This window comes from Zonotrichia albicollis, chromosome 8 (genome assembly GCF_047830755.1).
Source record: "Zonotrichia albicollis isolate bZonAlb1 chromosome 8, bZonAlb1.hap1, whole genome shotgun sequence".
NCBI classification, from domain to species: Eukaryota; Metazoa; Chordata; class Aves; order Passeriformes; family Passerellidae; genus Zonotrichia; species Zonotrichia albicollis.
This window is the reverse complement of record NC_133826.1, coordinates 31,230,554-31,257,990: the sequence shown is the minus strand read 5'-3', so window position 1 is coordinate 31,257,990 and position 27,437 is coordinate 31,230,554. Positions and strand designations below refer to the sequence as shown.

General features: G+C 54.3%; 3 protein-coding genes across 7 annotated transcripts; 1 reads left to right on the top strand and 2 right to left on the bottom strand.

Annotated features, from left to right (window-relative positions):
* Nucleotides 1-698: 698 nt before the first annotated feature.
* Nucleotides 699-8,662, top strand: RGS4 (regulator of G protein signaling 4). 5 transcript variants are annotated; one of them, XM_005493610.4, is made up of 6 exons: nt 699-933; nt 1,329-1,554; nt 4,249-4,353; nt 5,344-5,405; nt 6,131-6,297; nt 6,817-8,662. In XM_005493610.4, exons 3-6 carry the CDS (start codon nt 4,259-4,261, stop codon nt 7,066-7,068), a joined length of 576 nt encoding a protein of 191 aa, XP_005493667.1. In that variant the 5' UTR covers nt 699-933; nt 1,329-1,554; nt 4,249-4,258; the 3' UTR covers nt 7,069-8,662. The 5 variants fall into 5 exon arrangements, with proteins under 5 accessions (XP_005493667.1, XP_005493666.1, XP_014127187.1 ...); XM_005493609.3 differs by lacking the exon at nt 699-933 and adding an exon at nt 1,086-1,227; XM_014271712.2 differs by lacking the exon at nt 699-933 and having other exon boundaries at nt 1,235-1,554.
* RGS5 (regulator of G protein signaling 5) lies at nt 7,651-20,939 on the bottom strand. Its single transcript, XM_074546530.1, has 5 exons — nt 20,779-20,939; nt 16,085-16,195; nt 13,840-13,901; nt 13,545-13,711; nt 7,651-13,052 (listed from the first exon to the last, which is right to left on the bottom strand). The coding sequence occupies exons 1-5, from the start codon at nt 20,820-20,822 to the stop codon at nt 12,891-12,893; spliced, it is 546 nt and encodes a 181-aa protein (XP_074402631.1). The 5' UTR covers nt 20,823-20,939; the 3' UTR covers nt 7,651-12,890.
* A 3,821-nt stretch (nt 20,940-24,760) lies between these two features.
* Nucleotides 24,761-27,355, bottom strand: HTATIP2 (HIV-1 Tat interactive protein 2). The gene is made up of 5 exons (XM_074546529.1): nt 27,065-27,355; nt 26,880-26,987; nt 26,645-26,782; nt 25,848-25,909; nt 24,761-25,264 (listed from the first exon to the last, which is right to left on the bottom strand). Exons 1-5 carry the CDS (start codon nt 27,221-27,223, stop codon nt 25,027-25,029), a joined length of 705 nt encoding a protein of 234 aa, XP_074402630.1. The 5' UTR covers nt 27,224-27,355; the 3' UTR covers nt 24,761-25,026.
* Nucleotides 27,356-27,437: the final 82 nt, after the last annotated feature.

Below are 27,437 nucleotides of genomic sequence, written 5' to 3'. Positions count from 1 at the left end.
CGCACAAGTTTGACCGTCAAATGAAATTAAACATATATTTAGTAAATAATTAGTTAAGATTTTTCTGTTGGCCATATTCTGCCCTTCAACTTCTACCCAGACAGAAGACACCACAGAGCTTAGGCACCAACTCTGCCAGGGCTCAGTTGCTTCCTACAGATCCACCCAAGGGCTGTCAACTCACCAACACTAAAAGGACGAGGGCATTCGCTCAGGTAAAGTTTTCCACTGCCCTGAGCTGGAGCTGATTTTTAGTCCAAACAGTGCAGGACTCGCAGGCTCATAGCCTCAGGTTTGGCAGCAGGACAGTCCTGTTCCTACAAAAGCGTTTTACAGTTAATTAGAGCATTGCCTTTCAGCACAATTAATGATCTGAGAGGATGCAGTATGCCAAGGCAGGTAAACTCTTTGGGGATTTGGACTCGACGCTGCTGGCTGTAGACTCTTGAGACACAGAAGGGAAAGGCTCATCCTGCAGATCGTGAGCAAAGCACTGAAAGGTTTCTGGGAGAGGAGGTGCAGCAGTGGATAGTGTGGGCAGGCAGCCTGCTGCTAATCAGAAGCTCCTTTATTTCACAGTGGGAGCAGGACTTAAAATGCAGCAGCCCATATGCACCTCCGTCTGCCCAAAGCCCTCCCCGCTTTGGTGAGGATGGTACAGGCTGTGCTGAGCTGCAACTCAATAAATATCAGCCAATTCTCGCTCTCCCTAGAGGGGCAGGGAGAGAGATGCCTTCTGCACCATCCAAGGGCTGAGGACAAGTAGCTGAAGTCATCCTGTTCTTGGAACTACAGCAGAGCCAGGGCAGTGCAGGCACCCCCACAGGTGTTTCATGGGCTCATTCTTTAGCATGAAGAACCCTCAGAACTTCTTCAAAGACATTCTGGGCAGGCACAATTAAGCCTTTTATTTTAATTAACCATCTTTCCTTGGTGAGTCCCAGAGTCCCCGGGTCTGACTTTTGATTTTGCAAATGCAAATGGAGAAGGTGCTGCAGTGATACTCATATCTAAGGCAGATGCACTGCCAACCTAGATTCCTTTTTTCCACGCATGTATGTGAGCTATCCTCAAATTTATGTGCTGAGACATGCACATTTTATATTCCAATGGTGCCTTGCACCACCTCCCCCCTCCCCAGGCTTTTGTTGCAACCTCACCAAAAATATACATTCACATGACTCTGGAATAAAACTGGAAAGTCTCATCTGCCTGGGTAGTTCCCTGGTGAATTTACATTCTTCATCCCTTAAGAGCTCTATTTTCTGCATTCGTTTGGATTATGGTAACCTTTTCTGTATAAAATTCTTGTCCCTTTCTTGATCCAGGTTACTTTAAATAGAAGAGGAAAGGAAATTAACAGAGGAACCAGCAAAGCTCATCTCACGTCTCAGAATTGATTCTCTGACCTTTTTTACTATTTGTGTCCCCCCACGAAAATCTGCTTTTCATCTGCACCATCCCAACCTCCTGCAACAGAGGAAGCCCCCGAAGCTTTTTGAGCCCTTTTCGAAGATTTCCACCTCTGCAGCCAGACATCGAGCTTCGTTTCTGGTAAGGTTTTTCAATCTCTCTCTAAACCCCTTTGTCTGGGTTTTATACGTCACCCTCTTCCTCTGGGGTGGGCAAAAAGGGGACGGGTGCTGCTGCTGCTGCTGCGCTGACTCCTGACTGGGTCAGCCAGCGCTGCCGGGCTCTCGGGCTGGGCTATAAAGCCGAGCCCAGGCAGCGCCGCTGCCGCGCACACCGCACCGAGCCCAGCGCCGTGCGCAGCCTCCGCCGCCTCCTGCCTCCTTGTTGTTGTTCCTGGAATACCGACCCGACCCCGGCAGCAAGATGTGCAAGGGACTCGCTGCACTGCCAGCCACTTGCTTAAAAAGGTACTGTTTATTTCTGAGCATCTGGGAATGGTCTCGTTAGCCCGGAGACGCGCTGATGCGTCGCGCTTTGTGTCCGAGGCAGGAGGACGGATTTGGCTCTGATTATTTTGCAAGATTAGATACAAATGACTGCTTAGAGGCTTTTGTGGTTTTTTTTCAGCTAGAAGCAGAATTGCAGAAAGGTTTTGTACGGAGCTGGGAGAACTCTAAAGCCTTCCTTCCCATCATCCCCATCATCAAAAACAGCAGCTTTTAGCATTGCGATATTTTGATATTCCTGTCAGCTGCTTCTGCTGCAGTCTTTGCGCCCCTTTTCTCCTTTGGCTCTTCTCTGCTAAATTTTCTTGATTCTTTTGAGGGGGAAGCAAGGCAGACAGGATAACAATTGAGGATTATCCTCTGAAATGCATTTCAAATGCAGATATGCAGCGTGGCAACGCAAGAGACCCGTGTGCCAGCAGGCAGCGATGCAGGCGCGGTGGATGGGGATGCGGCAGCAGCTGGTGTGGGATCAGCCCGAGTCCCCTGGGTGATGCTGAGGGGCCAGGTCAGGCTGTTCCCCAATGCACAGCCCTGTTGGGGCTGCTGTGGGGCTCATCACACCCCTGCCGTGCGCTGCCACTCAGGCTGGGCTGAGCTGCACAGCCCCAAATGTGCCCTCGGCAGCATGGCGTGCCCCACAGCCCAGCACGGGGGGGGCTCTAGGTTGGCATGAGCCCTCCTGGAGGGGTGTGACTCCCTTTCAGGTGCTCTGGGGATGCCCTGGAGGGAGGCACAACGCTCCCTTCTCATGCAGCCCATCGAAACTCGTGCTGGTGCAGCGCTGCCTTGCTGTCCACCCGTGCCTGCAGCAGCGCTCCTGAGGCTGCTTCCCAGCAGATGTGCAGCGGCTTGGGAAAATGCAAGCAGAGACTCAGCTGGCTCCCGTCCGGGGATGGGAGCTAAAGATGAAAGCTTTATCCTATCATCTGAGGACAAAGCTTCCTGCTCATGGTTGGATTTAAAAACGGGTGCTGAAAATACGAGGAAAAAGTGTTGACACTTCCAATTTGCAGGAACATTTGATGAGGATAAAAAAATATTGAAAAATGCGAGGAAAAATAGTTCACATCTTTTAAACACCTCTGTCCAGGATTCCCAGCAAAATGCCTCTCTTCCAGAAAGCTGTGGGCCTGGCTGCAAGCAGCAGTGTCTTGTCTCCTCCTGCTGCCACCCTCCTGAAAAGCTGAGCAGTCTCCTTCTCCTGGGCAAGGAGCATGACAGCACCAGGCAGCCCAAGCCTGGCAGCCCAGAGTCCCCACGGGTGCCTGGGCAGAGCCTGGGTGTTGGTGTTGGCCACAGGCACCCTGCTCTAAGGCAGCTGTGAGCTCCCTTTGCTCTCCCTGAGTGCCGGAGCTGTTAAGGGAACATTTCTGAGGCAAGCAATGGGATCAGGTATGGCCAGGATCCCTGACAGGGCGCTGGAGCAGAGAGCAGTGCTGGGGTGCTGAGCAGCTACTGGGGCTCAGCCCTGTGGCACAGCCTCTGGCTCTTTTCCAGGCTCACATCTGAGGAGAAGGAGAATTTCCTGCTTTACGCTGTGGCTGCACCTTGGGGCAGGCCAGGGCTTGTGCTCCTGAGCAAGCAGGCACGGTTTACCCACCCCCCATTCTTAAACTGGAAGGAAACCCAGAGAGAGGTGCCAAGGCCAGTATCAGCTGCGTGCCCAGAAGCTGCTGTGAAGAAAGGATTGTCCTGAGCTGGAAGGTGGAACAGAATTAAGGATGAATCTTCAGAGGAGCTTGCTGTGGAGCGGGGAAGCAGCTTGCAGCCAGCGTGGGCTGCTTGTGGTGGAGCTCTTGGCTCATCCCCTGACTTCACCCCACAGTCTTGCTCCAAGCCATTGACTTCCTCCCTTCCCTCTGTGTCATGGGCTTGGTGGGGTGGTCTGGCATGGCCCTGCTGTTCCTGTGCCAGCTGATGAGGTGGGGAAATGGCAGGGGCTGCAGGAAGGGATTAGTAAGGGTGTAAGAACTATACATTGGCAGCTGGGCAAATCAGCTCATGGAGAGGTAACACACACAGCACGGTGATGCTTTTCTATCACAATATTTTTACTGTAAACAGTAGGAAAACAGCAGCTTCTCCCCCTTTGCCACCTGCTTCCAGTCTGATGACCTTCTCAGCAAGATGCTGTTGAACATGAAAAATGACTTGTTTGCCATTGTGCTTGTCTAGAATGAAAAATGTGCATTATGCAATGAGGGGAAAATCAGCACTGGAGTCCCTGTCAGTGACCTGCATTTGTGTCACTGAGTAATGCTGGAGGAGGCTGCAGAGGGAGTGCAAAGCATTGTCTTCATCTCCTCCTTGATTTTTTTTCTTTCAGTGCCAAAGACATGAAGCACCGCCTGGGCTTCTTGCTGCAGAAGTCAGATTCCTGTGACTACAGCTCTTCCCAGGGCAAGAAGGAGAAGTTATCTTCAAGCCAGAGGTAAGAGCAGATGCTGTCACCTAGTTAATCCCAGACTGGCTGCAGCATGTTGTTTATTCCTTCACCAAGCTGGACTTGTGGTGCTGCTTCCCAGTTCTTCCTGAACACCTGTGCTTGGATCTAGTGTGGCAATGGCCCTGAGGTGTTGATAGTCCTGCCAGCTGACCATCAACACCTGAGGACTTCAATTTCCATGAAGAATGCTGCACTAGAGGTCCCTTCTGGCACCTCGTCTGTGATTCGATGTGAATGAGCATGGGGAGGGCGTGTACAGTGTCCTGCACAGGGGAATGACTCCATTCCAGAGCCAGTGCAGCTGGACACATTGCAGAATCAGCATGCCATGCCTCTTTGGGCTGGGTTTGTGCAGTGCTGCCCACAGCTGCACAGAGGTGAAGGCACACAAACCAGCCAGCAGCCTGTCAGGCTGTCACTGCTCTCCCCAGTCTGCAAGGACACAGTGCTCTCTCCAAAGAGGGCTCCAAAAGCCAAGCTTTGCTGCTGGAACAGATGAGCCCCAGGGTGTTCTAGTATGGTAGAGGGGATGAATGTAGGATGTGTTCCCCGTGTGTTTCCAGTTCCCACATTCCTCTTTTCCACATAGCTACTGTTCCCCTGACAGCTTAAAGGAACCAGTCCTTTGGAGTTCACTGATATGACTTCTAAGAGTGGTTCCAGACCTGTGTTCTAGCAAGAGATGCAGCCAGGCACAAAATAAATATGAAATCCACACCAATTTTTTTCCAGGAAAATTCATTTCTAGCCCATGGCTGGTGATGAGGATTGCAAACCAAAATTTCTGTAGGTTAGATCTGGGATCCCTGGAGGTATCTGTAAAACAAGCTGATATTTCATTCTCAGTCTCTTGTGTATGCTCTTACAACAATTAGGAAAAAAGATTTTTCTAGTAGTGTTGACAAACAAACCAAATTTGTCCTTTCTATACTCTCTTTAACTCAGCCCTGTGTTTCTCCCTTTGTCTCTTCTTAGGCTTAGCCAAGAGGAAGTAAGAAAATGGGCAGAGTCTTTGGAAAATTTGATCCATCATGACAGTAAGTGAAGAGTGCTCTTATGCTGCCTGCAGAGCATGTGTGCTCTGAACAGTCCTGGGAGGGGATGGGAGGGACACAGAACATTATGATTGTCTCTTAGGGGCACACAGGAGCTCCTTTGGCCATGCAGAGCTCTGGGAGGGGTGGGGAAGGGGTCTCTTGCTCAGATCCAAGGCAAGGGTCCATTCCAACGCATCATGAGTGTGGTTTTGGCCTACTGCTGAGCTGTCTGTTTTGTGAAAGCAACTGGTTTAGCCCTTGTGCAAGAGGAGGGCAAGATTGGGACACACAGTTAGTGGTGGGTTAAACAAGAACCAAAAGGAGGAGATATTATTTGCAGCTGAACCTATGGGAAACTTTGCCTTCCCATCAGCTGTGGGCTACACTCACGTCCTTGATGTTTCCTTCACATTGTTCCCATGGTCTGAGACTCTGTGGAGCATGCTGGCTGTCTCCTCAAGGCCTCCTGGGAACACACGAGTTGCTTGTGTTCGCCTGGCAGGGACACTGGAGGTCACAGTGGGGGAACAGGCAGCTGGGCCCCCACGTGTGACACCCCCATGGGGCCTGTCTGAATTCCAGCCTCCCCACTGCCAGCCCAGGGCAGCTCCTCATCCAGCTCTGGGAAGGAGAACCCACAATCACTGCTTGCTGTGATTCAGGGGCGCACGTGTTCAGGGTCCAATGCTCTTGCCTGACCTGGTTTTCCTCTGAACAATCCATAGGAGGACTGGCTGCTTTCCGCGCTTTTCTCAAATCTGAGTACAGTGAGGAAAACATCGAGTTCTGGGTCAGTTGTGAGGAGTACAAGAAAACCAAGTCACCGGCCAAGCTCAGCCCCAAGGCCAGGAAGATCTATGATGAGTTCATCTCAGTGCAGGCCACAAAAGAGGTACGTGCACTGAACATTCCTTGGGCAAAGGCACCACCCTAAATTCTGAACCAGCAGCACAGCCAAGCAGAAGTCAATAGTTTTACAAGAGATGAAGGCTTCTGCTTCTCTGCTAGTTAGAAGGTTGTGGTGGGTCTTTTATTGATTTTATATTAAATTTGGCTAGAGAGAAAGTGTGTTTAGTTACAACCACATGGCCATTCCATGCGCACACTGAAATGGGAGAAGCCCAAGAGGACCATGATTCCCAATGTTTCAGCTGCTCCCATGCAGTTTGAGTTTCCTGGCTAGCTGCATCCCAGAGGGACGTATGTGTCAGTCTCCCCTGACAGCTCTTCTGGTAGCAGAGATGCACTGGTGTCCAGCTGCACAGATTCTGCTGAGGCTACAGGGTGTCAAACAGCCACTTCAGACAGCTGCTCAGCAAGCACACATGGTGGAGAGATACTTGGATTTTCCCTTTCCTATGCCCCATCTGGGACAGGTTCTACTCACACTGTCCCTTTGGCCCTTTGACAGGTGAACTTGGATTCATGCACACGGGAGAAGACGAGCCACAACATGCTGGAGCCTACACTGTCCTGCTTTGATGAGGCTCAGAGAAAAATATTCACCCTCATGGAGAAGGATTCTTACCGTCGCTTCCTCAAGTCCCCTTACTACCTGGACTTGGTCAGCCCACCTGGTGCTGGCTGTAGGCCCGAAAACTGCAAAAGAAACCACACTCACAGCTTAGACTGCAACTCCAACATCATCTCTCAGTGCGCCTGAACCTGCAGCAAGGCAGGGGCGGGCCGGGCTCTTGCAGAATATGTGGCAGCAAAAGCACTCATTGGCATGAAGCAACAGAGCTGTCTCCAGTAGCTGTCTAATGTTCCAGTTGTATCCCATGTCATGCAGCAGCCAGCATTTGTAACCCAATCCAGGCTCAGTGTGTGTAGCAAACCCTCCTGTGACGGGTCGGTGTAGGAGCGCTGGGGTCTGTCTGGCAGGAGCGGGGGCAGTGGCTGCGAGTGCCGAGCCCTGGGAGCCAGCAGGGTGCTGGGGAGCCCCAGGGAGCCCTGGCTCTGCCCACCGAGGGACCAGGCTGGTGGGGTCACAGCGTGACACACAGCCAGGTGCAGGGCAGAGGGGCAGCCAAAGGAAGTGCTGGAGACTGTCATCTCCCCTTTCTAATCTGCAGAGGTTTAGGTGAAAAGGGCTGGCTCTGGTTCTTAGCTGTTCACAACTCCCAAATGTCCAGGCTGTCAGGAGTGTATGCTCAGAGCTCAGGCTGTGCTGCATTGCAGTATCAGGCACAGGAAGAGCTCCTGCTCTTTCTTGAAGGGAAACCAAAACTTTTTGGACAGCCTCCCTCAATCATCACAGCCACAGTCACTGGGAAGCTCAGCCTCCCTCGGCCATCACGGGAAACTCTTCCCTCTGGCTGCTGCTCCCTCTGTAGCACCCAGTTTGTGCTGGCCAAGGATCTTCCCTAGGGCTGTGCAGAGCTGTTACTTTGGGGGAGGCTCATTATTTCCTATATTATTAATTGCAACCTTCATGCTCCCAGGTTAAATAGTCCAGCAGAACAGAACAGAAACATGTTCCTTCTCTCCCAGACAGGTTTATATTCCTGACTCTGGGAGCGCCATTTCAGGTTTGCCTGTCCTGGCTTGTAAGAAGCAGTTTGTGAGGGAATAGGACCACCATATCTGAGGAAGAAAGGCCCTGCTTGGGAGTACTTGAAAATGCTGGAGTTTTTTAAGGTCTTATTTATGTATCTCAGTAGTAGCATGGCTCACTTTTCCTGAAGATGGTAGGAGGAATGTGTCTATCTCATTACTGCTCCGGGGCTTTGCCGGAAGGCAGCTGACACTTTGGTTGCTGTGGTGAGACAGGGCCTTTGCTGTGGGCTTGGGCACTGACCTGCAGTGGGAGGCACAGGAGGCGGCTGCAGGATTGCTGCCCTGAGCTGCAGCACGGGTGTCTCACTGTCCCCCAGCCTTGGTCTCTCCTTCATTAGGTATTGCTGCTGTGGCCACTGCGTACCCTGCACTCTGCCTCCCAATCCAGACAGCAGCTCTCACACCGAGGTTTTGGCATGGCAGGAGGAGGCTGTGGCTCTCCAGGCCCATAGAGAAACTTCTTTCTTTAACATGTGCTTTATTTTGTATTTATTCAATGTACCAACACTTATCACCCTGCATGCTCAGCTAAGAGATGGAGAGGCTTGCTAAAGCACTGAACATAGCCAAGCATGTGGCTATGGTTTTTTTTTCCCCTGGTACTGGGAAGTCTTGGTAACTATTGCAAAAACTGTATCAATATTTAAATAATGATGAATGCAGTCTAAATAAAATGTTTGTGTTAGTTCCTTCTAAAATGCTATTATGCTATTACATGAACAAAAGAAAATGCATGGAGATCCAATTCATTGGACAAGGTCACTCTTAAAAGTTTTGTTACAAGTGGCTTCACTCAGAGATTAAGTCACAGAAAGATGAAACAGCAGATGAAGCATCAATAATTACATCCTTCAGACACCTTCAGCATCATGATCCTAGGGGATAAGGGGTTTTTATGGGTCCATGCCTTGCCTGGCCACCAGCTGAACATGGGAATTAGCCATCCTCACCAAGGCTCTGGGGTGAGTGTGAGTCCACCTGACAGCTTTGGAGTGGGGAAGATCAAGGAGCCCTTCCCTGATGCAGATGCGTTGCAACTCTGAATGGACGGAACACATTTTATCCCAAAGCCGAGCCTGTCCCTGGGCCATGCCCTGTGGGTGCAGAGAGCAGGCCTGGCTCTTGCTCAGCCCCAGTCCAGAGACTTTTGGTCTTGCCAGGGCTTTTAGGTATAAGTTTTGGGAGTGCTCTGTAGTGGGTAAGAAAGTGCTGCACCTTCAGAACAAAGAGACAAAATGAACAGTCCATTGAGACAGTAGCATAAATACATGTTTATGTGTGGATTACTGAGTGGTACATGAATATGGGTTAACACAACTCCTCAGTGCACACCAGCTCCTCACATCTTCCCCACATGACTATCCCATGGAGAACTCCAGACTGAAAACCTGCAGCTCACAGGTGGGAGGAGCTGCTGCGCCCTCCTGCCTTTGCTCCAGCCCTTGGCCACAGCATGCAGCATCCTCCAGGGAGTGACCAAGGCCTGAGGGGAGCCTGGATGAGATCTGGGACACTTTCAGCCACTGGGCTTTGGCAGTGCCCAAGTCAGGGACTGGGCAGCCCAGCCTCAGCACGCAGAGCAAGAGCTGTGTGGTTCTCCCTGTGACTGATGAGGTGCGAGGCTCCATGTTGCTGAAGTCACCATAGAACACACATCAAACCATCCTCTGGTGTCGCTCTGGGGCATGCAGCTGCAGGGAGCCATTCTCCACGCGTGCCTGTGGCAGGGACTGGGTGCCAGGGTGGCATGGAGGCAGTGCCTGGTGCCCCATGCCCCTGGCTGCAAAGTGGGGCTGCCTTGCCCCACGGCAGAGATAGGGGTCCCTGGAGGGGCACGAGACCTTCCTCCTGCACCAGCCCAGGTGCCAGGATGGCACACAGAGGCCACGGGCACAGGGTGATCCTGAAGGATGCACCCTTGTGTTCTCTCAGCTGGATGGCCAAGGTTTCCCTCAGGAGGGTCTGGAACAATGCAAAACCCACACACACTCCTCTCTGTGATGGACCCCAAGCACTACATCTTTGTGGTGTGGAAACTCTGCTTTTTGGCTCTCTGACTCTCAGGGGGTCAAGATACCCATGTTACAAGTATATATGTGTGTGCACGTGTATATATGAATACAGGAATACAGATGTACATGTTATGTTATATACTGCTATATATGCCAAATTTCACAAGAACTAGAGTGATAAAATACATGAAGTATCTCCTACCTGAAATATGATGGTTGGAATCAGCCCAATAGCAAATACCTCTGGGCTAATGGAAAGCTGGGCCATGGGGCTGGTACAGGTGTTATCACCTTTCTGGGCAAGCCTGCTGGAGTAATTAGCCAAATGGCTCTTCTACACAAACACAACTTCCCTAGAGCTCCAAAACACTTCAGTGGCCACATTTTCTGGCCACCCAGTAGATCACGGGCAGCCCCCAGAGTAGACTTCCAACATTTTAACAGAAATTGAGCCAGGGAAGGGTTGCCAACAGAGCTGTGGCATTTCTCCCGAATCCAGCCTGAATCCAGGCTGTGCCTTTCTTTCCAGCACACACATACCCAGACACCTTCTCCCTGCCCCATGTGTCGTTGCTGCAGCAGTGACGTCCCAGGATTTGATGGTGCATAGCAAGAGCCTCCAGCAGCATCCCCACTCTACGGCAGTGGTGGTGGTGGCATTTAACTGCGAAACATGTGAGGGAACCTGGAAATAGCTGCCAAAGGATTAAGCAGAAATGAAAGATCCAGGTCTTCCTGCAGGGAAGTCTGTTCCGTTTTGCTTTTCTGAGTCATGCTGTAAATGAGGAGCTTGAACATGCTGAATCCACTTGAATTGACACCAGTTCATGGAGACTTTGGGAGGGTGCAGGGAGTGTGTGCAGGCAGAGGTGGGGGGAGAACCCGGCAGCAGAGGGGCTGGCCAAGCCCCCCGTCCCGCACTTAGCCCTGCTTCTGCCTCCCCCTTGTTGCCCACTGAACGATGGACACTGCTGGGGGGTCCTGTGCCCTTTTGATGGCACCCTCCTACTGCTCATGGGCTCCCTTGGGCTCTTTAGGTCACCCAAGCCACCCTCTGCATTCACCCCAGGGGAATGCCTGCAAGCATCGACCCTGCTGCTCCAGCACCGACTTTCCCAGGCCTTTTGCTCCAGAGCTTAAAAAAAGAGTCACATTTGTGACTGCCTCCATCCTTCCCCTGCCTCCCCACTCCTGCCCATTTCCTGCTGCTTGGGATGTATTTTTCTTCATTGCCATAGTGACAATGTGTAAATATTTGAGACTGGCGGGGTTTTGATCAGATTTTGAAAGTCTTGAAGAGGCTGGCAAATCCATTGTTTATGTTACTGCATTTTGCTTAGAGTCCCATGACTTGCAGTGAGGCAGAGCAGCCCCAAATGCCGTGGGCAGCAGGGCCATGGATGTTTTGCTGGCACCTGTCAGGCTGCTGGTTGAAGCAGCTCCTTGCAAGCCATGACCCTGTGGATGATGCACCAGGAAACCAACTCAGGGATGAACCATCTGGGCCCTGTGGAGCAGGGGTTTGTCACATTTCCCTCAAAGCTGAAATGAGACCCTGTGGGCTGCTTTTCACGTATGCCCTTGCCCCTTCCTCAGGTGTGATTTATTCTCTTAGCAGAAGGCTGGCTTTGAATCATTAGAAAGCAGCTAATCCTTTTTAGAGACAGCCTATGGAAACACATGGCCTGGGTAGAGAGGAGGAGACAGCAGAGAGAGATGCAGGCTACACAAACTCAGCAGGGTCTACATTCTGCTGTAGAAGCCAGGGGGTTATTTTTCACGTTTCCAATGATGGGTGTGTGTTTGGTTTGGATTTTTCAAATTGGACCTGAACAGCTGGAATTTCAGCTCTCTTTTTCCCAGCACGCCTTCCCTTCCTCCTGTGCGATGCTGGGTTTGTGCAGGAGCATTGCTTTGGCGTGCCTACCGCAGAGAGAAGCAGCTGCAACAAGAGAGCCCGTGGCAGCCCCCAGAGCTGCATCCCAGCACACCACGAGGGCTGTGCACTGGGACGTGGCACAGGATGTGCCCTGGCAGCTCAGGGCACTGTGCAAAGGTTGGAGTGAGCAGGAGTTCGGCGTTGCTAAGCAGTCCCAGTGTTTTGGACCAACAGGTCTCACTTTATCCTGTTGTTTTTGTATTCAGAGGGAAGCACACAGGCTGACTCCGAGTGGAGCTGCTGGGGAAGAGGTGCCACAGGCTCGCTCTGCTCACCCCTGGTGCCAGCCAGGCATGCCCTGCAGCACCTGCTTCTGCCGTACAGCGGTCCCTGCCCTCCTTGTCACAGTGCCATCCTTGCTGTACGTGTCAGTGTCCCCGGTGTCCCTGCCGTGCCCCCGTCCCTGGCCAGCTGTCACTGTGCCTGCTGAATGGCTGCTTTCAGAGGGAAGGTGACGCAAATCGGGCAGTGGATGTGTCTCACGTCACCTTGGCCAGGGAGGGGAGCACCTGCAGGTACCTGTGCACTCTCAGCAGCAGACGGGGAAAGTGGGAGAAGGGAGCGAGCCTGGCCCAAGCTGGCAATATGGGAAACACTGAGAAAATTTGTCATGTTCTAAGGAGCCCTAAGAAGGCAAAATCAGCACCTTGGAGCCTCCAGCTAATGCCAAGCTCTGCAGCGTCAGGGATGTGTCAGCTGGCCACATGGCTCCTGGTCACTGCAGAGCCGGGGCTGCTCCCTCACCCCTCTGGGTCCCAACTCCAGAGAGTTTCTGCAAATTGGTCTTTTGTGGGAGAGGAAAGAGATAGTAAGAGAGGAAACACCAGGACACCGGACAGTCCAAAGCATGGGGGAGAAGCTTAGCAACACCTCTGAGTGCTCTAGGTGGTATTGAGAAAGCAAAGCAGCTGCAGGAGAAGGGGCAGGTGTTTAGAGAGAAGCAGCAGGGATGCCTTGCACAGCTCTGCTGCATTGCTACTTGATTAATTCATGATAAAACTCCGACCGCAAAAATCTGGGCAGGGAGTCTTTTTCCATCAGGGCAAAGATCCTCTTCTGGGCCATGTCAAAGCTGGTTGGTGATGGCTCCACCAGGTTCTTCATGGTCACAGCCTTGGTGAAGTGGTCGATGTTCACCTGTCATGAGAGTGTCAGAGGGATGGGAGCCTGCCTTTGGAGGGCTGAGTGATGGTCTCCCCTCGCTGCTCTGTCCCACCAACAATCATGCAAAGGGTGAGGGGAGGGACTGAAGCAGATTCATTTCTCTGGTAGAATTATTGGTGGCAAAGCTGTCGGGATGAGCTCTGTCCTGCTGCAAAGCTAACTTGGGGAGGAAGATGACTGTACATTGGTCATCCCATGGGGAGGGTGGGGACAGGCACGTGTTGAGGGTGCCCATGGATGGAGGCAGCCCAGCAGGGGCTGAGCATGCAAACAGGGGCTCCAGGGCTGTGAAGGATGGGAGTGCAGCACGTGGGGATGAGGCTGCCCCTTGACAAGGACACAGCCCTCTGACCTCTCAGCCACCACATGAGGTGCTCTGCGGCCATCGCTGTCCTTTGGGATGGAGGCCAACAGGGCTGCAGCCTCATCCCTCCCAGTACCATCTCCTGCCCCATGGCCACTGACCTCTTTGGGTGCTTCAGTCTGGATGAACTCCTCATAGATCTTTTTGGCCTTCTCTGCCATCTTCACAGGGGACTTGGTTTTCTTGTAGTCCTCGCAGGCCACCCAGAACTCGGCGTTCTCCTCGCTGAACTCGGAGCGCAGGAAGCTGCGGAAGCTGGCGAGCCCATCTGGGGGCAAGGGGGAGGTGAGCCCTCGCTTCAGCACTGGCAGTGCCAGGGGGGCAAAGCCCTCCCTGAGCACCCCAGGGGACGTGGAAAGAGGGGAGGTGACCAACCGCAGGGAGATGTGAACTTACAGGGGTTTTGCAGGAGCTTCTCCAAGGAATCGCGCCACTGCAGAGCCTCCTCTGGAGAGGGCCTGACAAGAGTAAAGAAAGCCCAGGTGGTCCATGGTTACCCCACAGCCCTGTCTGGGCTCCAGGGTTTTTAATAATTCCTTTGAAAACAGGGAGGAATGGAGTAACACGTTGCAGAGACTTTCAGAGCGGAGGCAGTGGTGTGGGGATGGAATGGGGACGCTGCTGCATCACAGCCCAGGGGAGGGCGATAGCCGAGTGCAGGGAGGGTGAGGATGGGGTGGGGAAGGCCAATTCCCCCGCGCGTGGGCAGAGCTGCGGCGGAGCTGCAGAGCGAGTCCCGTCTGCAGCCACGGGGCTCCTCCTGGCCCACAGGCGGGAGGGGCGGCTGGGAAGCATCCCTGTGTTTTCCTGCTGGGCTGGGGAAGATGCTCCGGCTGGCCACGGGGGCCGGGTCAGAGCCCTCGGCTCCCACAGCCCGCCCGCCCCGTTCCCATGCCCTGCGCCCCGGCCCCTGGCACCCTTCCCACTGGGAACCTCCAGCGCTTTCCATCTGCACCGTTTTTCCTCTTTTTTTTTTTTTCCTTTAATATAGTTTTCAATGTGATGTTTGCAGTAAGACGGAACGGGTTTGTGGGGTTTTTGTTGTTGGTTTGGGTTTTTTGTTGTTGTTGTTGTTGTTTGTGGCTTTTTGTTGTTTTACTGAAGCCCTGAGGAGTTTCACCAAACTGTCCTGGGCTCCCAGCTCCTTCCCTGTACCCCTGCCAGCATTGGCTGGAGGGCAAGGGAAGCCCTCCTGCTCGGCACCAAGTACTGGGCTGGCCGAGGACCTTCTCCACTTCTTAAAGGCAGTGGTGCACTCTCTTGTTTTGCTGCTGCAGGGGCCACACGTGGGGGATGAAACCCCTCGGCTGAGCAGAGCATCCCTGGGAGCAGGGAGGGAGAGTGGGCAGGACAGCCTCTCCTGCTCCTGGGGGCACAGGAGCTTCAGTGGTGGGTCTGGGGGAAGTACAGTGCTGGTGCTCAGCCATGTCACACTGCCCATGCGGCTCCAACAGGGAGAGGAGAGTGGCAGGAATGCCAGGCTTGCCCAGGGTGGGTACCAGCCCTTACTTGTCACCAAACCATCAGCAGCAGGCACCATGACAGCGGTTCTTATCCTTCACTTTCTGGACCTTGAACTGTGTTTGCACTTCTGCCAAGGATCAAAGCTATCCCTGCCCCCATGTCCCTGTCAGGTGACTTCTCACCCCAGTGAGGAGGAGAATCATAGGAGAATCAACCTAACACAACCCAGATTTCCTGGAAACCACCAAATTCACTTTCCCATTATCTGAATGTCCCTGGGATGATATTAACTGCGAGTGAGATGCTGACAGGTGAGTGATGCCAGGGCTGCACAGTGATGCAGTGTAGGAGAAAACAGCTCCTCCAGAGAGCGGGGAGTGGGGAGTGGAGATGTTCTCTGGCTTTCTGCAGGGATGGCTAATGGGGATGGACATGTCTCTGTCACAGAGGCATCTGGGGCACACAGTGATGGAGTGAGAACCACAAAATCCACCAGGCTCTGCCAGCCCTCCTTGGCACGGGCAGCTCTCGCCAGGCAGGGGCAGCGCTGTGTCAGGCGGGCATTGTGCTGGCCAACATCCCCCTGTGTGTTACCCGCTGCACCCTGGATTGGCAGGCAAAATAATTAATGTTTCATTTGCTTTAAATAACGTTGATAAGCCAGTACTATACACCAGCTTGGTGCTGGGGAGCAATGGTCAGGCCAAAGGCCATAGGGTGAGGAGGTCCCATCACCATGAAGCTGCCCCGAGCCAGCCATGCCTGAGGCTGGGCACCCAGCTCAGGGACACACTGCCACCCCAAAGCTGGATGGCTGCAGAGGCTGGCACCTCTGGGTTGAGGCAGGTGACTCAGAGAAGTCCAAGTGCCATATGCCTCTGGGAAAACCTTTATCGAATAACATGAAATCTCACCAAAAGTAAATTGAGTTTACTTTTGGGAAATCTAGTTTCCATAGAGCTGTATTACCTGACATGTCCCATGCTGCCCTGACACAACTTCTTGAGCCTGCACCTGGCAGGCAGGTCACGAGGAGCGTGCCACAAGCTGCCTGCCATGTAGAGGCTGCTGTGCCAGCCCACAGCAGGGCTCAGCTCCTCTGCATCCCAAAAGGGCTCCCATCCACCCCAGTGGCTGGGCACACATACTGCTGCAGCCCACCCAGTGCAGTACTCACTTCTGGGCCTTGGGTGGCTTCTCTGGCTTCTCGGGGTAGGGGATGATGAAGTCAATGGTTGAGTCAGGCTTCTGGAGCAGTGTGCCCAGTTTTGTCTTGATCTCCTTGGCCCTGCAGCAGGGGAGGAGCAGAGACAGGTCAGGCAGAGGAGCAGGGCAGTGGGACTCTCACAGTCCCTGCTCTGCACCCACTCTGTAATTAATTCCAGATGAACAAATGGACCTTAATGCTGTAAAGGCCGTGCCTGTCTGCGGCGTTTCTAAACAGGCACTGTGCATTAACGGCAGCTCTTGATCTTGATCTCCTGCTCTGTCCCCATCTGTGGCCAGGATAATTGCATCAGCAGGGCTGTCAGGCTGCTCTGGGGCTGAGTTAGGGGGGTGTGTGCCCCGCTCAGTCTCTATAGAGATGAGCTTGAGAGGGGCTGGTGAGGAGCTGAAGGAGCTGCCTTTGGAGAAGAGGCCGTGCTGGGGGTGCCTGCCCCATGGTGCCACCCCACATGTGCCACCAGCACACACTGCTGACAGCGCTCAGGGCCCTTACAGAGATACACAGCATGTTTGTCAGTAATACATAAGCCTGATATCTGCAATGGGAAGGGTCCTGTAAACAGGCACCTCCTGGACGCTGCCTTCTCTGGGCAGAGAGGGAAAAAATGTCTCAGGAGCTGAAGGCTGCCAAAGGCTGACTGCCACTTCCCATTGCACCAAGGCCATGCTCTAGACCTGCATTTGGAGGATGCAGAGAAAACAGGGGGTCCTGGGGCTTGGCAGTAGGCCCAGCTGTCTCCCAAAATGCTCCCTTTCATGCAGGACAAGTAGTAATTAGGTCCTGAGCATCTAAAACTGCTAAGGAGGCTGCCCCCTACCCCACTGCAGCTCAGGGGTGGCAGCAAGAGCAGGCTGAGCTTTTGCAGGGAGCACTCAGGTGTACTGTGTGAGGCTGAAGAAATAAAGGAGTGAAAACAGACACCCCTCACCACCCCCAGTCCCCACCTTTGCAGGGCAGGGCTTTTCCCTGGCACAGCAACATTTGGTGGCTTCCAGGTTATCTTGCTGGCACAGGAGGTGAAGGAGAGGGGACAGACAGCTCCTCACAGGCTGGGCTGAGCTTTCGGCATGGCTGGCAAAGCTGAACAGCAGCTCCCTGCAGGGCTCCCTGCAATTTTCCTCTCTGCTGTTTATTTTCACAAGCCCTCTGTGGATGATCGCTCCATTGCTATGTCTGCTATTTCATTTCAATTCCTTTGATTTTTTCCCTCCTTGTAAAACTCTCTCTGTGTTTTGGTTTCCACCCACCAGTCCCCACGGGTGACATTTGGAGACCTGACACAGGGGTGTCTGCTCTGCTGTGCTCTGCTCTGCTCCCTGCCAGCTGCCCCATGTTTCTGCTGCAGAAAGCTGCCTGTGAGCAGCCACCCTTGCTGCAGGTGGGCAGCAGGACCAGGCAGAGGGAGCAGCCCAGCCTGGGGCTGCAGGGGCTGCCTGCAGCGGGTGTGCAGCACAGAGACACAGCTGCTGTCATGGACAGCGTCAGCAGCTACAGGGACTCTTCCCATTGCCAGTGCTTCTGAGAAAACCTGAACCTTGGAGAGCTCAAGACTTCAGGAAAAGGGTGACAAGGTCACCACGCTCCCACACAGAGCGTCTGGGATGCTGCCCTTCATCCAGCTGTAATTAAATAAGTAAAATGCAGACAAGTGCTCCGAGCCAGAGCTGGCCTTTGATGTCCTGGGCCCAGCTCTCTGGCAAGCCTCAGCTGCCCCTTGGCACCCTGCTGGCCAGTGCTGCTACACTGGGACCACCTGGCATGGCCCTGACCCGTGGGGATGGCACAGCTGTAGGAATGAGGAGCAGGTGAAGTGGGCAGCCCCTTAACACCAAAGCAGTGGGTGAGGGCAGAGGGAGCCACAGGAAAGCTGAGGGGACAGGCTGGCCTCTCCCTTGACTCTCCTTTCCCAGGCATCTGCACCTGGGGCCACAGGTGCCTGCAGGAAGGGGACACATGGGCTCAGGGAGCATCTCTCAGGAGGGGCTGAGCAGAAATGCTGGCTGCCCCCTTGTCCCTCTCCCAGTGCTCGAGGGGGATGAGTCAGGATGTTGCCAGGACCAAGCCCCTGCCAGAGCCAGGTGCTGTGCAGCAGGGACAGTCCCTTCCAAGCAGCTGCACTACGTGTCCCATCACAGGCAGCTCCAGCAGGAGCAGGGGGGAACAGCAGCAGAGGGGCCGGGGGCTGCCCTTGGAAGCAAGGACAGTGGACACCAGGAGTTCCTGAGCAGGCAGAGGGATAACACGAGCTGTGCTGGGAGCAGGGGCACCCAAAGTCAAACTAAGCCCATGATGACCCAAGGAGCTGGGAAGACAGACAGGAGCAGGACTCTGCTGCTGTTGGAGCAGCCCCTGGGGACCCCATGCCTGGTGTGGATGAGGCCAACACCTACACGAGGTTGGGATGCAGCTGATGGTGGCTTCACACAGCAAGTGCTCAGACCTTGCTCAAAGCTGAGGGAAGGAAGGGCTATTTAAAGACACCATCCTGGCGTCCTCCAGCAGATGGATTACAAGCTATCAAGCAAGGCTTCAGGGAAGGCTAAACAGCAGGGGGAAAAAGGCAGCTATAAACAAAAAAGGCGTCTTTTAAAGAAAAAAACCCCGGCCAAGTGAGAAAAAGCAAGAGGACTGTAAATGGTGGAAGGTCAACTGTGAGAACATATGGGAGCAAGCCAAGAAAAAGTCTGAGAAATAGCTTCCAAGAAGCATTAATAGAAAATATGGGCTCTGTCAAACATATCAAGGACAAGAAGGGCTGCTGGGGAGGGCCAGGAGAGACTCCAGCTTTAAAAGCAAAACAAAAATAGAAGCTCAAAGGAGTTTAAAGCTATAGCTGAAAGCTAAAGGTGATGCTGGGCCTGAGGGCAGGGAGGGGCCAGGAGAAATGCCCCTTCACCTGCAAAAGCCTCCCGAGGGGATTTGAGGAGGCACAGAGCTGCAAGAGTGATGCTGTACGGGCATGTCAGTGGCAGCTGTGTCAGACCCGTGGTGGACACATGGACAAATATGGTCTATTGGAGAGGAGTCAAGGCTCTTCTGGCCGTAGGAAGAGATTCCTCTCAACCTATCATCCCTGTCTGAAGAGGCCAGAAAACACAGAAAGCAGCTGTGGGAGCAGCTCCTTGGGTGGGCAGGGCACCTTGGACGGGCAGGTGCAGGGGGAGGTGAATCCATGGGCGGCATGTGGGGAAGGGAGCACACACCTGTGGGGATGTGCTGGGGAAGGCGGGCTTGCAGCTGCCTTCAGCTGCGCTGGGAAGGGGTCAGCGGCGAGCAGCAGATACCAGAGTTTGGGAACGAGCTGGGAGTAGCTGCAGGAGGGTCTGTGACACAGCAGTGAAGCAGCTGGGAAGAGCAATCCAACGTGATGCACAGGGGACAAATGCAGTCCTGACTCTGTGTGTCAAAGTGTGAATGCAGCCTTCAAGAGTGAGGATTTGAGGGTACAGCAGATGAAAACAGCAGCATAGGAGAAGTGGGAGAAGATCTTTATTAAGAAAATGTACTGTTAAAAAGTGTCAGAAGAGTGGCAACAAGGGTGATAGCAGAGCAGAAACGTGGATCACCCACATGAAACTGGAAGAGTGCTCTTGGCTGCCCATGGCGCAGGAGACTGCAGGGGAGCAGGCAAGGTCAGCATGCATTCAGGAGCATCACAGAAAGACAAGTTTCCAACAACAAAACCATCACAGGCCTGCGCTCCTGTTTGTGCCTGTGGTGAGATTTTGCCTTTCGGGCAAGCAGCATCAGCCTCAGTGGCACAATTTCAGCCGGAACTTCTCAGGAGCTCCCCTCAGGGCAGTGAATTTCCCACTGTCAGTCTCCTCCAAAAACCAGGGCTAAGGCATTTGCAGGTGTGGGAACCCTCATTGAGGGATTCACTTGAGTCTATTCCTAAATTTCCCCCTTAGGTGAAGCATTGAGTGCCCTGCTGCTGCAGTGAGACCTCAGGTGCTTGCACCTCTGCTTCTCACTGGACCCCCTCCAAAGCCCATGGCAGCAGAGGAGAGGACAGGTTCCAATCAGCATGGAAATGGCGAGGGGCTGGAGCCCGCCTGAGCTCCCAAGGGGTTGTGAGGAGCCTTTGCCACCATCAGGGGCAGGTTGTGGGGCAAGAACCAGGGTGGACAGGGATGGAGATGAGGATGGGTGCCACAAGGGGGGCAGAGCTGGTGCCCTGTACAGGGCTGAGCCTTGTGAGAGGGGCCAGCTCTGGCTATTCCATGTGTCAGTGGCATGCAGGCAATTAAAAGAGGATCGTGAGGCACTTTGGAGAGACAGGGCTGTTTCCACCTCAGAAAGGCAAAACCTCTGTCCTGATGTTTTCCTCCTGTCCTCCCCGTGTTTTGTGGAAATTGATAAGATCCGAGGATGAAGCGCTCCTGCCCAGAACGGCGGAGGGCTGGGTTTGGAGCAGCCCAAACTCACGCAGCAGAACGACTCCCAGGGCAGAGTGGGGAGCTCGGGACCAAACCAGCGCTCATCCCTCCGAGGAACCTCAGCCACTGCGCCACCCCAGCCAGCTTCCCTTCCCTGCCCGCTCAGAGCTGGCTCCTGGCAGCCCCCATGAGCGATGCCCCTGTGACCCTCAGAGCCCCGCGGGCAGGCAGCCCCGGCATCCCGCGCATCCCGGCCGCTCTCACCTCTCCAGGCACGTGTGGGGCAGCGCTGCTAACCCTTTGCACATCTTGGCAGGCTGTAGCTCCCTGGGCAGCGAGAAGGGTGCGAGCGACGGCCGAAGCGGCAGCAGAGGCTCCGGCTGCAGCCCGGCCGCCTCCCTCGCTCCTATATAGCGCCGCGGCTGGAGCCCCGCCAGCCCCGCGTCCAATGCCGGCCCCGCCGGCTGCTGGGCTGTGCGTTCTTCTCTCTCAGCTCACACAGGGGGGAGGAAATGGGCATTTGCTGGGGTGAGGTCAGGTAATGGAATTGGAAGGGCCAAGCTGAGGTTTAGGGGACTTCAGGAAGCCCACAGCGTTTCTTTTAATGATTCATCAGGCTGCAAGTCAGTATTTAGAAGAGCCAGGTAGAAATGCTTCATTCAAGTGAGAGATTTTTCGAGTGAAAAATGGAACTTTCAGAAAAATAAAAACGCTTGTGAGAAGTCTTGCTGTTGGTTTCAAGGCAGTGGCTAATGTCAAATATCCACTGCTTCAACAATGGTGGTGGCTATTGGTGACTTTAGTTTCAGACCTTGGCTCCTGGGTGACTATGAAAATGTGCCTCTCCGTGCTTTGTTTAACACTGGGAGCTGGGAATAGGGACTTTGCTCCCAACCTGGCTGTGCACACCCAGGGGCACTAACAGCCACCATTTCCCTGGGTGAAACCCAGGGTTACATTGAAGCTTAGCTCTTGGTCCCCTTTCCCTTGTGCTGTGTCAGAGATGTGCCTGCCTGGCTCTGGCTTCTGGCTGGATTTTGCACCTGTTATGGGATTATGCAGCAACACACTGCCTGTGTTCAGGCATCTGAGTAAGTGAAAGCTGGAAGTCTGCTGGAAACTGCACCTCCCTGGAGAGCTTGGCCTGGCTTTGTGCTGGTTTGTAGTGGAAACTGAATGAAAAAAAGTACAGCCAACAATTTCAGAGGATGAGATGCTCAGATAATAATGGTTTGGGCTGATTACAGCCCCCAAGATGCACTCGGGCAAGGGGTCAGAGCCAGGGTGTGGTGGGCTGCCCTTCCCTCTGCTGGCATGGAGGTGCCCACCAGCCTCCCTCATGTCCCACAGCGGGGAAGGGAAGAGCAGCACCCACAAGGGATGGAGGTCCTTTACTCTTCCAGGCTGTTCTCATTCTGCCCTGTTCTCAAAGGACTCAGGAGGAGCTTGGAGGTGCCTCACCCCCATCAGGGGTAGCTCAGTGGCCCCATCTCCCAGCAGCTGGGGTGCAGCCCCAACTCTCTGGTGTTGTATTCTCGTTGTATTAATATTTCTCAAGTCCCATACTGTACCAAGCCGTTCTTCTCTGCAGCACAGTTCTTCATGCATCTTCTCAAAGGCTCCTCCTGGGCTCTTGACCCATCCCTATTTATTCCAGTTACCTTCATGAGCTACAGCTGCTGCCCAACTAAGGACTTCGCAGCTGTAGCTCGTTTGGAGCAACTCAGACCCACACAGATCTTACAATACATAGATCTTAACAGGGACTCTCCATAACAATACATTTATTCAGGCCCCCACACTCTGGAGGAACATAGCCTTGCAAACTGCACCTTTGCTGGGCTGTGCCAGTGCCCTTGGGGCCACAGAGCTCATCAGGGATGTCACAGGGATGTCACTGAGTGCCAGCTCAGGGGCTGTTCTGAAGAGCCCCTTTGAAGCGTGGGGCTGTTTGCAGGAGGCTGTGCTGGCTGCTCAGGCAGGGAAGGCGGGCCAGAGGGGCTGGTGGCTCTCACAGCTCAGGGCCGGCAGGGACTGCAGTGGTCTAAAATCTCTTCCAAAGCTCTGGGGTAGGGGTTTAAGGAGTGCACAGAGCAAATTGGGCAACTGAGGTCCAAAGTGTGTGAGGAAACTCCATGTGGGAGGCTGATAAGGAAGCTATACTGTGTGCTGGGATTGCAGCTGAGCATTTTAACACAGATTTATCTGAAACACTGAAAAAGAAACCTTTACCACTGAGCAGAAACAAGAGTTACACAGAAATGGCTTGCATTTTCCACAGAGTTTTGTCCAGCAAGAAATGTTTGTTTCGTGTGTTTCAAAGCTTTGGAGTGCTAAGAAAATATTTCCAATAAGAAACTACACAGACCTTCCTCATCTTCCCACGACAGCCTAATTTCTTTAAGAACCCTTCTGGGAGAGCTTTTTGGAGATCTGAGTGCACTCTGAGGAGCAGATTTTCTTGTGTACACAATGGCTGGTTTCCTCCAAGAGGGATCTAGGCTTGTGCCTTGCAACTGACCCCTCAAAAGCCACATGGAATCTCCCATTACACCCAGATTATCCTTGGCCCTGTTATTTCCACACTGTATTATCCTTTCTAGCAACGTGCCTTTTACAGAAGGCAGCCTAGTTGCTTTCCCGTTTCCTGGTTCCCACTGGAACTTTTGAAGAACTAGCATCATATTTAATAATATTGACCTTTTGGTAAAGGGATCACTGCAATTGCCACCCAGGAGAGTATTTGGACATTCATCTGAGTGCTCCTTTTGGCTGACTTAACCATGTGTTCTAAAAATGGTGTTAAAAAATATTTTTTTCCTCTGCATGCTTTGGGACAGTCATGCAAATGTGTGTCCCCTAAGGAATGATGGTAGTGTGAGCTCCCTAACAGCAAAGGGCAATGCAAGTAACCCAGCAAGGCTTTCTTTGATGGCTCATTCCTTCCTATAGAGCCTGATCACATCCTGTCCTTGAGCCTCCCTGGAGAACTTTCTGCTTCTCACATAGTCATAATTCATGTTTATGCCTTTAGGGTGCTTTCTCACATCTTCTGTGGATTGCTTTTCACCTGGTTTTTCCAGAGCTTGAATTCTTTTTTTTTATTCTCTCATCTTAATTTTCCCTTCTTTAAGGTCCTGCCACTTCAGATGTTCATTTGCACTCCCTCATATAAGCACGTGCCCTTTTAATAAAAATCTCTTTAAGCGTTGAGTGCACCATGCCTGTGTAAGCCAGTGTTGCAGGTGACCAGCCTTTGTGCTCCTCATACTTGCGTGATGCTGACCAGCCTAGCTCTCATTTCCCTTTGTGCACTGCTCTTAAGGCGATGTTTTGCTCTCACTGGGACAGTCTTTACCAGTAGCTGTGGCTCTGTGGCCTCTTTGAACTGAGCCCCTCACATGGCTGAGGAGTTGCCTAGGTGCAGGCCTACACCGTCTCACTGCCTCCACAACTTTCTGAGGCCCAAGCCAACGATGGAAATGCTTGTGTAGAAGGAGGAGATGAGATGTAGGCTCCCTCCATTTGCCACATCCAAGTCACTGACACAGGAGCCGTGGGTGAGGTCAGAGAATCCTGGAAAGCAGCATTACCCGGAGTGCTGGGACTCTGGCCAGCAGGGAACTTGGGAGTCACGTATGTTCTGCATCCCCTGTGGGGAGCCACCGAGTTCCTCGACCCAGAGCACGAGGCTTGAGAGCAGCCGGGGCCTGGGACACTGCCCTGCTCCTCGTGCCTGCTCCCCTTCTGGCACCTGGGCAGGAGCAAGCCCCCTACATGGTGTGCACAGGGCTGACCTCAACTTTTGCACACGCAGAGCACTCCTGGGAAAACGGGGCTGGGCTCAGGCTCTTTCGTGCCTGCAAGGAAAGCCCAGAGGGACGGGCGTTTGCAAGTACTTGCATGGTGTTTCTGTGACTACAGGTACCAAGTGGCAGGCCAGGTGTGAGCAGCAGCGTCCCCAGAGCCCTGCACCCTGAGCAGATGAGCCCAGCAGTGTCTGCATAGACACTCCTGGCGCCTCAGCAGCTGCTGCTGAGCATCCAGGAGCTCTGCTATCCAAACAGCACTGGTGCCACCATGTGCTCTGTCAAGTGCAGCCTCCACACAGGCAGCTGCCTTCCTGTGCCTGTCACCTGCCAGTGAGCATTCTCTGAAGTGACACGATCTGAGCACATGAGGCTGAGGCTGGGTTGGTGACATGTGGGTGACAGACATTATTTCAACACAAAGCCGGCACAACCAGATCAGTCACAGGGTTTTATTCAAGGCCTGGATTACATCATCTTTACCCGTATTTGTATTATGGATCCAGGCAGCAGTGCACATTGTTTATCCCCACCCAGCAGCCAGCACCTGCATTTTTGATCACTTGAGAGAATCAGCCAAAGTGCAAAAAGTGGATGTACCTCTGGGCTCCACGCTAGCCATGCAAGCACCCCACACCTCTCCCATGTGTGCGCTCATCCTCAGCCCAGAGAGCATCTGAAGAGTGAACCAAGCTCCTGTGTGTCATCCCTGCTGCCCTGTGCTCTGCTGTGGCACTGCCTTTCCTAGCTCATGGATGGCCCTGTTCTCCAGCACCTTTACCTTCCCCTCTCCTGGCTGCAGTGCACAGGCCACCATAGCCCTGGCCACCATTTCCACAGGCACTGAGTAAGCGGTGGGGAACAGCCGAGCCACAGCGCCCAAGAACTGCTGGGCTATCCACTCCATGGGCCGGGACTCCTGGCGCCTGCACAGCAGCACCCTGCAGAGCAAGCAGGTGAGGTGGGTCAGCATGAAACAATCCAGGGTGAGAGCCAGAGACTGAGTTCTCCAGCTGCACCAGGGGCCAGACAGGCTCCCTGAACTGACACGGGCTTTGGGGTCTTGACAGGGTCATGGAATGTGACAGAGCTGAGCCCTCGGACACTAAACTCCTTTCCCCACTGTGCTGATGAGGGCAGAATTCAGTTCTCCTAGGTATCAAGAGCACAGTACACCTGAAAGGACACAGGGGAGTGTTCCCTCTCCATATGGTCAAGGTCCATCTGGAGCTAAGCTCTGACCTATGTGCCTCAACCTATGCTTTCAGCCCAAAGATCCTGTCATTGCATGGTGCATGGCACTAGCAGTGGGATGGGCCATAGGAAACTGCAGAGATTGCTCCCTGCAGCACTGGGAAGCAGTCTGCTCATCCATGAACTGCATTTGCTGCTGCTGGCACTCTCCACTTCCCTCCCCAGCCCTACCCTCATGTATCCTTTCTCTTCCTCCATCTCCCATTGAAGCATTTCCCTGCTGCCCTGGCAACCCTGCACCCTGTGCCCTCCCACCTCCACACTACTCACGCTGGCCGGAGAATGGTACAGTGATCAAAACCAACAGCCTGGACCAGGTTTTCCACTTCTCCCTGTCAGAGCAGCCAGGCAGGACAAAAGGAGACAAGGATGACTGCAAGCACCATCCCTGCCACCCCCATGAACAGTCAGGAGAGGGCTGCTGAGCCGAGGGCAGGGTGGCACTAACACACACGTGAGGCTGGAGCAGGCCAGGCAGGGATCAGCTCTCCAGGCCAGGCAGCAGTGCGCCCTTGCAACCATCACTAAACTGTGCTAAACTGCAACAGGCTGCTCCGGAGAGCATCTGGACTCAGCATCCAGCCTGGGGATGGATCCAGGTGGCACAAGGCGCTGGCAGGCAGCTCTGAGTCCAGCAGGTGTTGGGAGCTGCAGCACACAACACATGGACAAAAAAGCTTTTGCGACGGGTGTGGTCCTCCCTGGGGAGCCTGCAGGCCTTCCCTCAGGAGACAGTTCACATCTCACCTGGCCACAGCCCTGAGCTTCCCACATAGCCGTGAAGCTATCCCAGCTTAAGGCTGGGGAACTGTTGTTGGGCTGGAGACCCCAGCAGATGTTTCTGGAGTTTGAGGAGGGAGGCAGACGCTGCATGCAGGTGTTGTGCTGCTTTATAAGAAGCCAGTTGCACAGCTGTCCAGCCAGCCCCCTCCCTTGTCCCACAGCAGCAGGAGGACCCCCAGAGCCATTTGCATCTCTAAACCTCAGCTCCTGCTTGCTTCCCGAGCCTCCTGGCATCGCGTGATTCCTGCACGAGCATCAGGAGCCCACCCCAGCAGCCCCCTCACCTTCACGCGGAGGTAGAGGAAGCGGCTCTGTGCGTTTGCCCCCCGGGAGGACTGCAGGATAAAGTGTTTGCAGCCCCCTGCCCGCGCCAGCTCGGCTGCCTGTGCCACGTAGTCCCGATCCACCCGGACAAAGCCATCCTGCGGGGAGAGGGGAGGGTCAGCGGGGCAGGGAGCGGGCAGGGGAGGGGACAAGCGGGACCCCTGCTCGCCCGGGGCTCAGGGGTTCCCCACTCACTGCGCCAGCCTTGGCCCTCGTAGTGCCCAGGCAGCAGAAGCCCACGTCGTGTCCCTGGAAGGCGGCGGCGTGCTCGCCCAGCCGCTCGAAGTCCACCACCGCCTGCTCCTGCGGGAAGGCCGAGGGTCAGCGCCGCCGGCCCGGTCCCCGCCGCCACGGCCAGCCCTGTCCCCCGGCCCGCGCACCACGGCCGCCTCCGCCTCGCCCAGGCTCAGCCGGCGCCGCCCGATCAGCGTGACCCGGGCGAAGGCCCGCCGGGCCAGCAGTTCCCGCAGCAGCACCCGGCCCGTCTCCCCGGAGGCGCCCAGCACGAAGCAGCTGCTGCCGCCGCCCGCCGCCGCCATGCCGAGAGCAGCGGGCGGGGCCGGGCCGGGAGGAGCTGCGCGGCCGCGCGGCCGTGCTTCGGCTCCGCGGGCGGGCGCTCCGTGCCCGGGCAGCCGCGGGCGGGCGCCACACCGGGCTGTTGCCGGGGCCCGGGCAGGGCTGTCGGGGCGGGGGCGGCCCAGGGACCCCCGCTCAGCCCGGGCGCTGCTGAGGGAAGGTGCCCCTTGGCCGGTC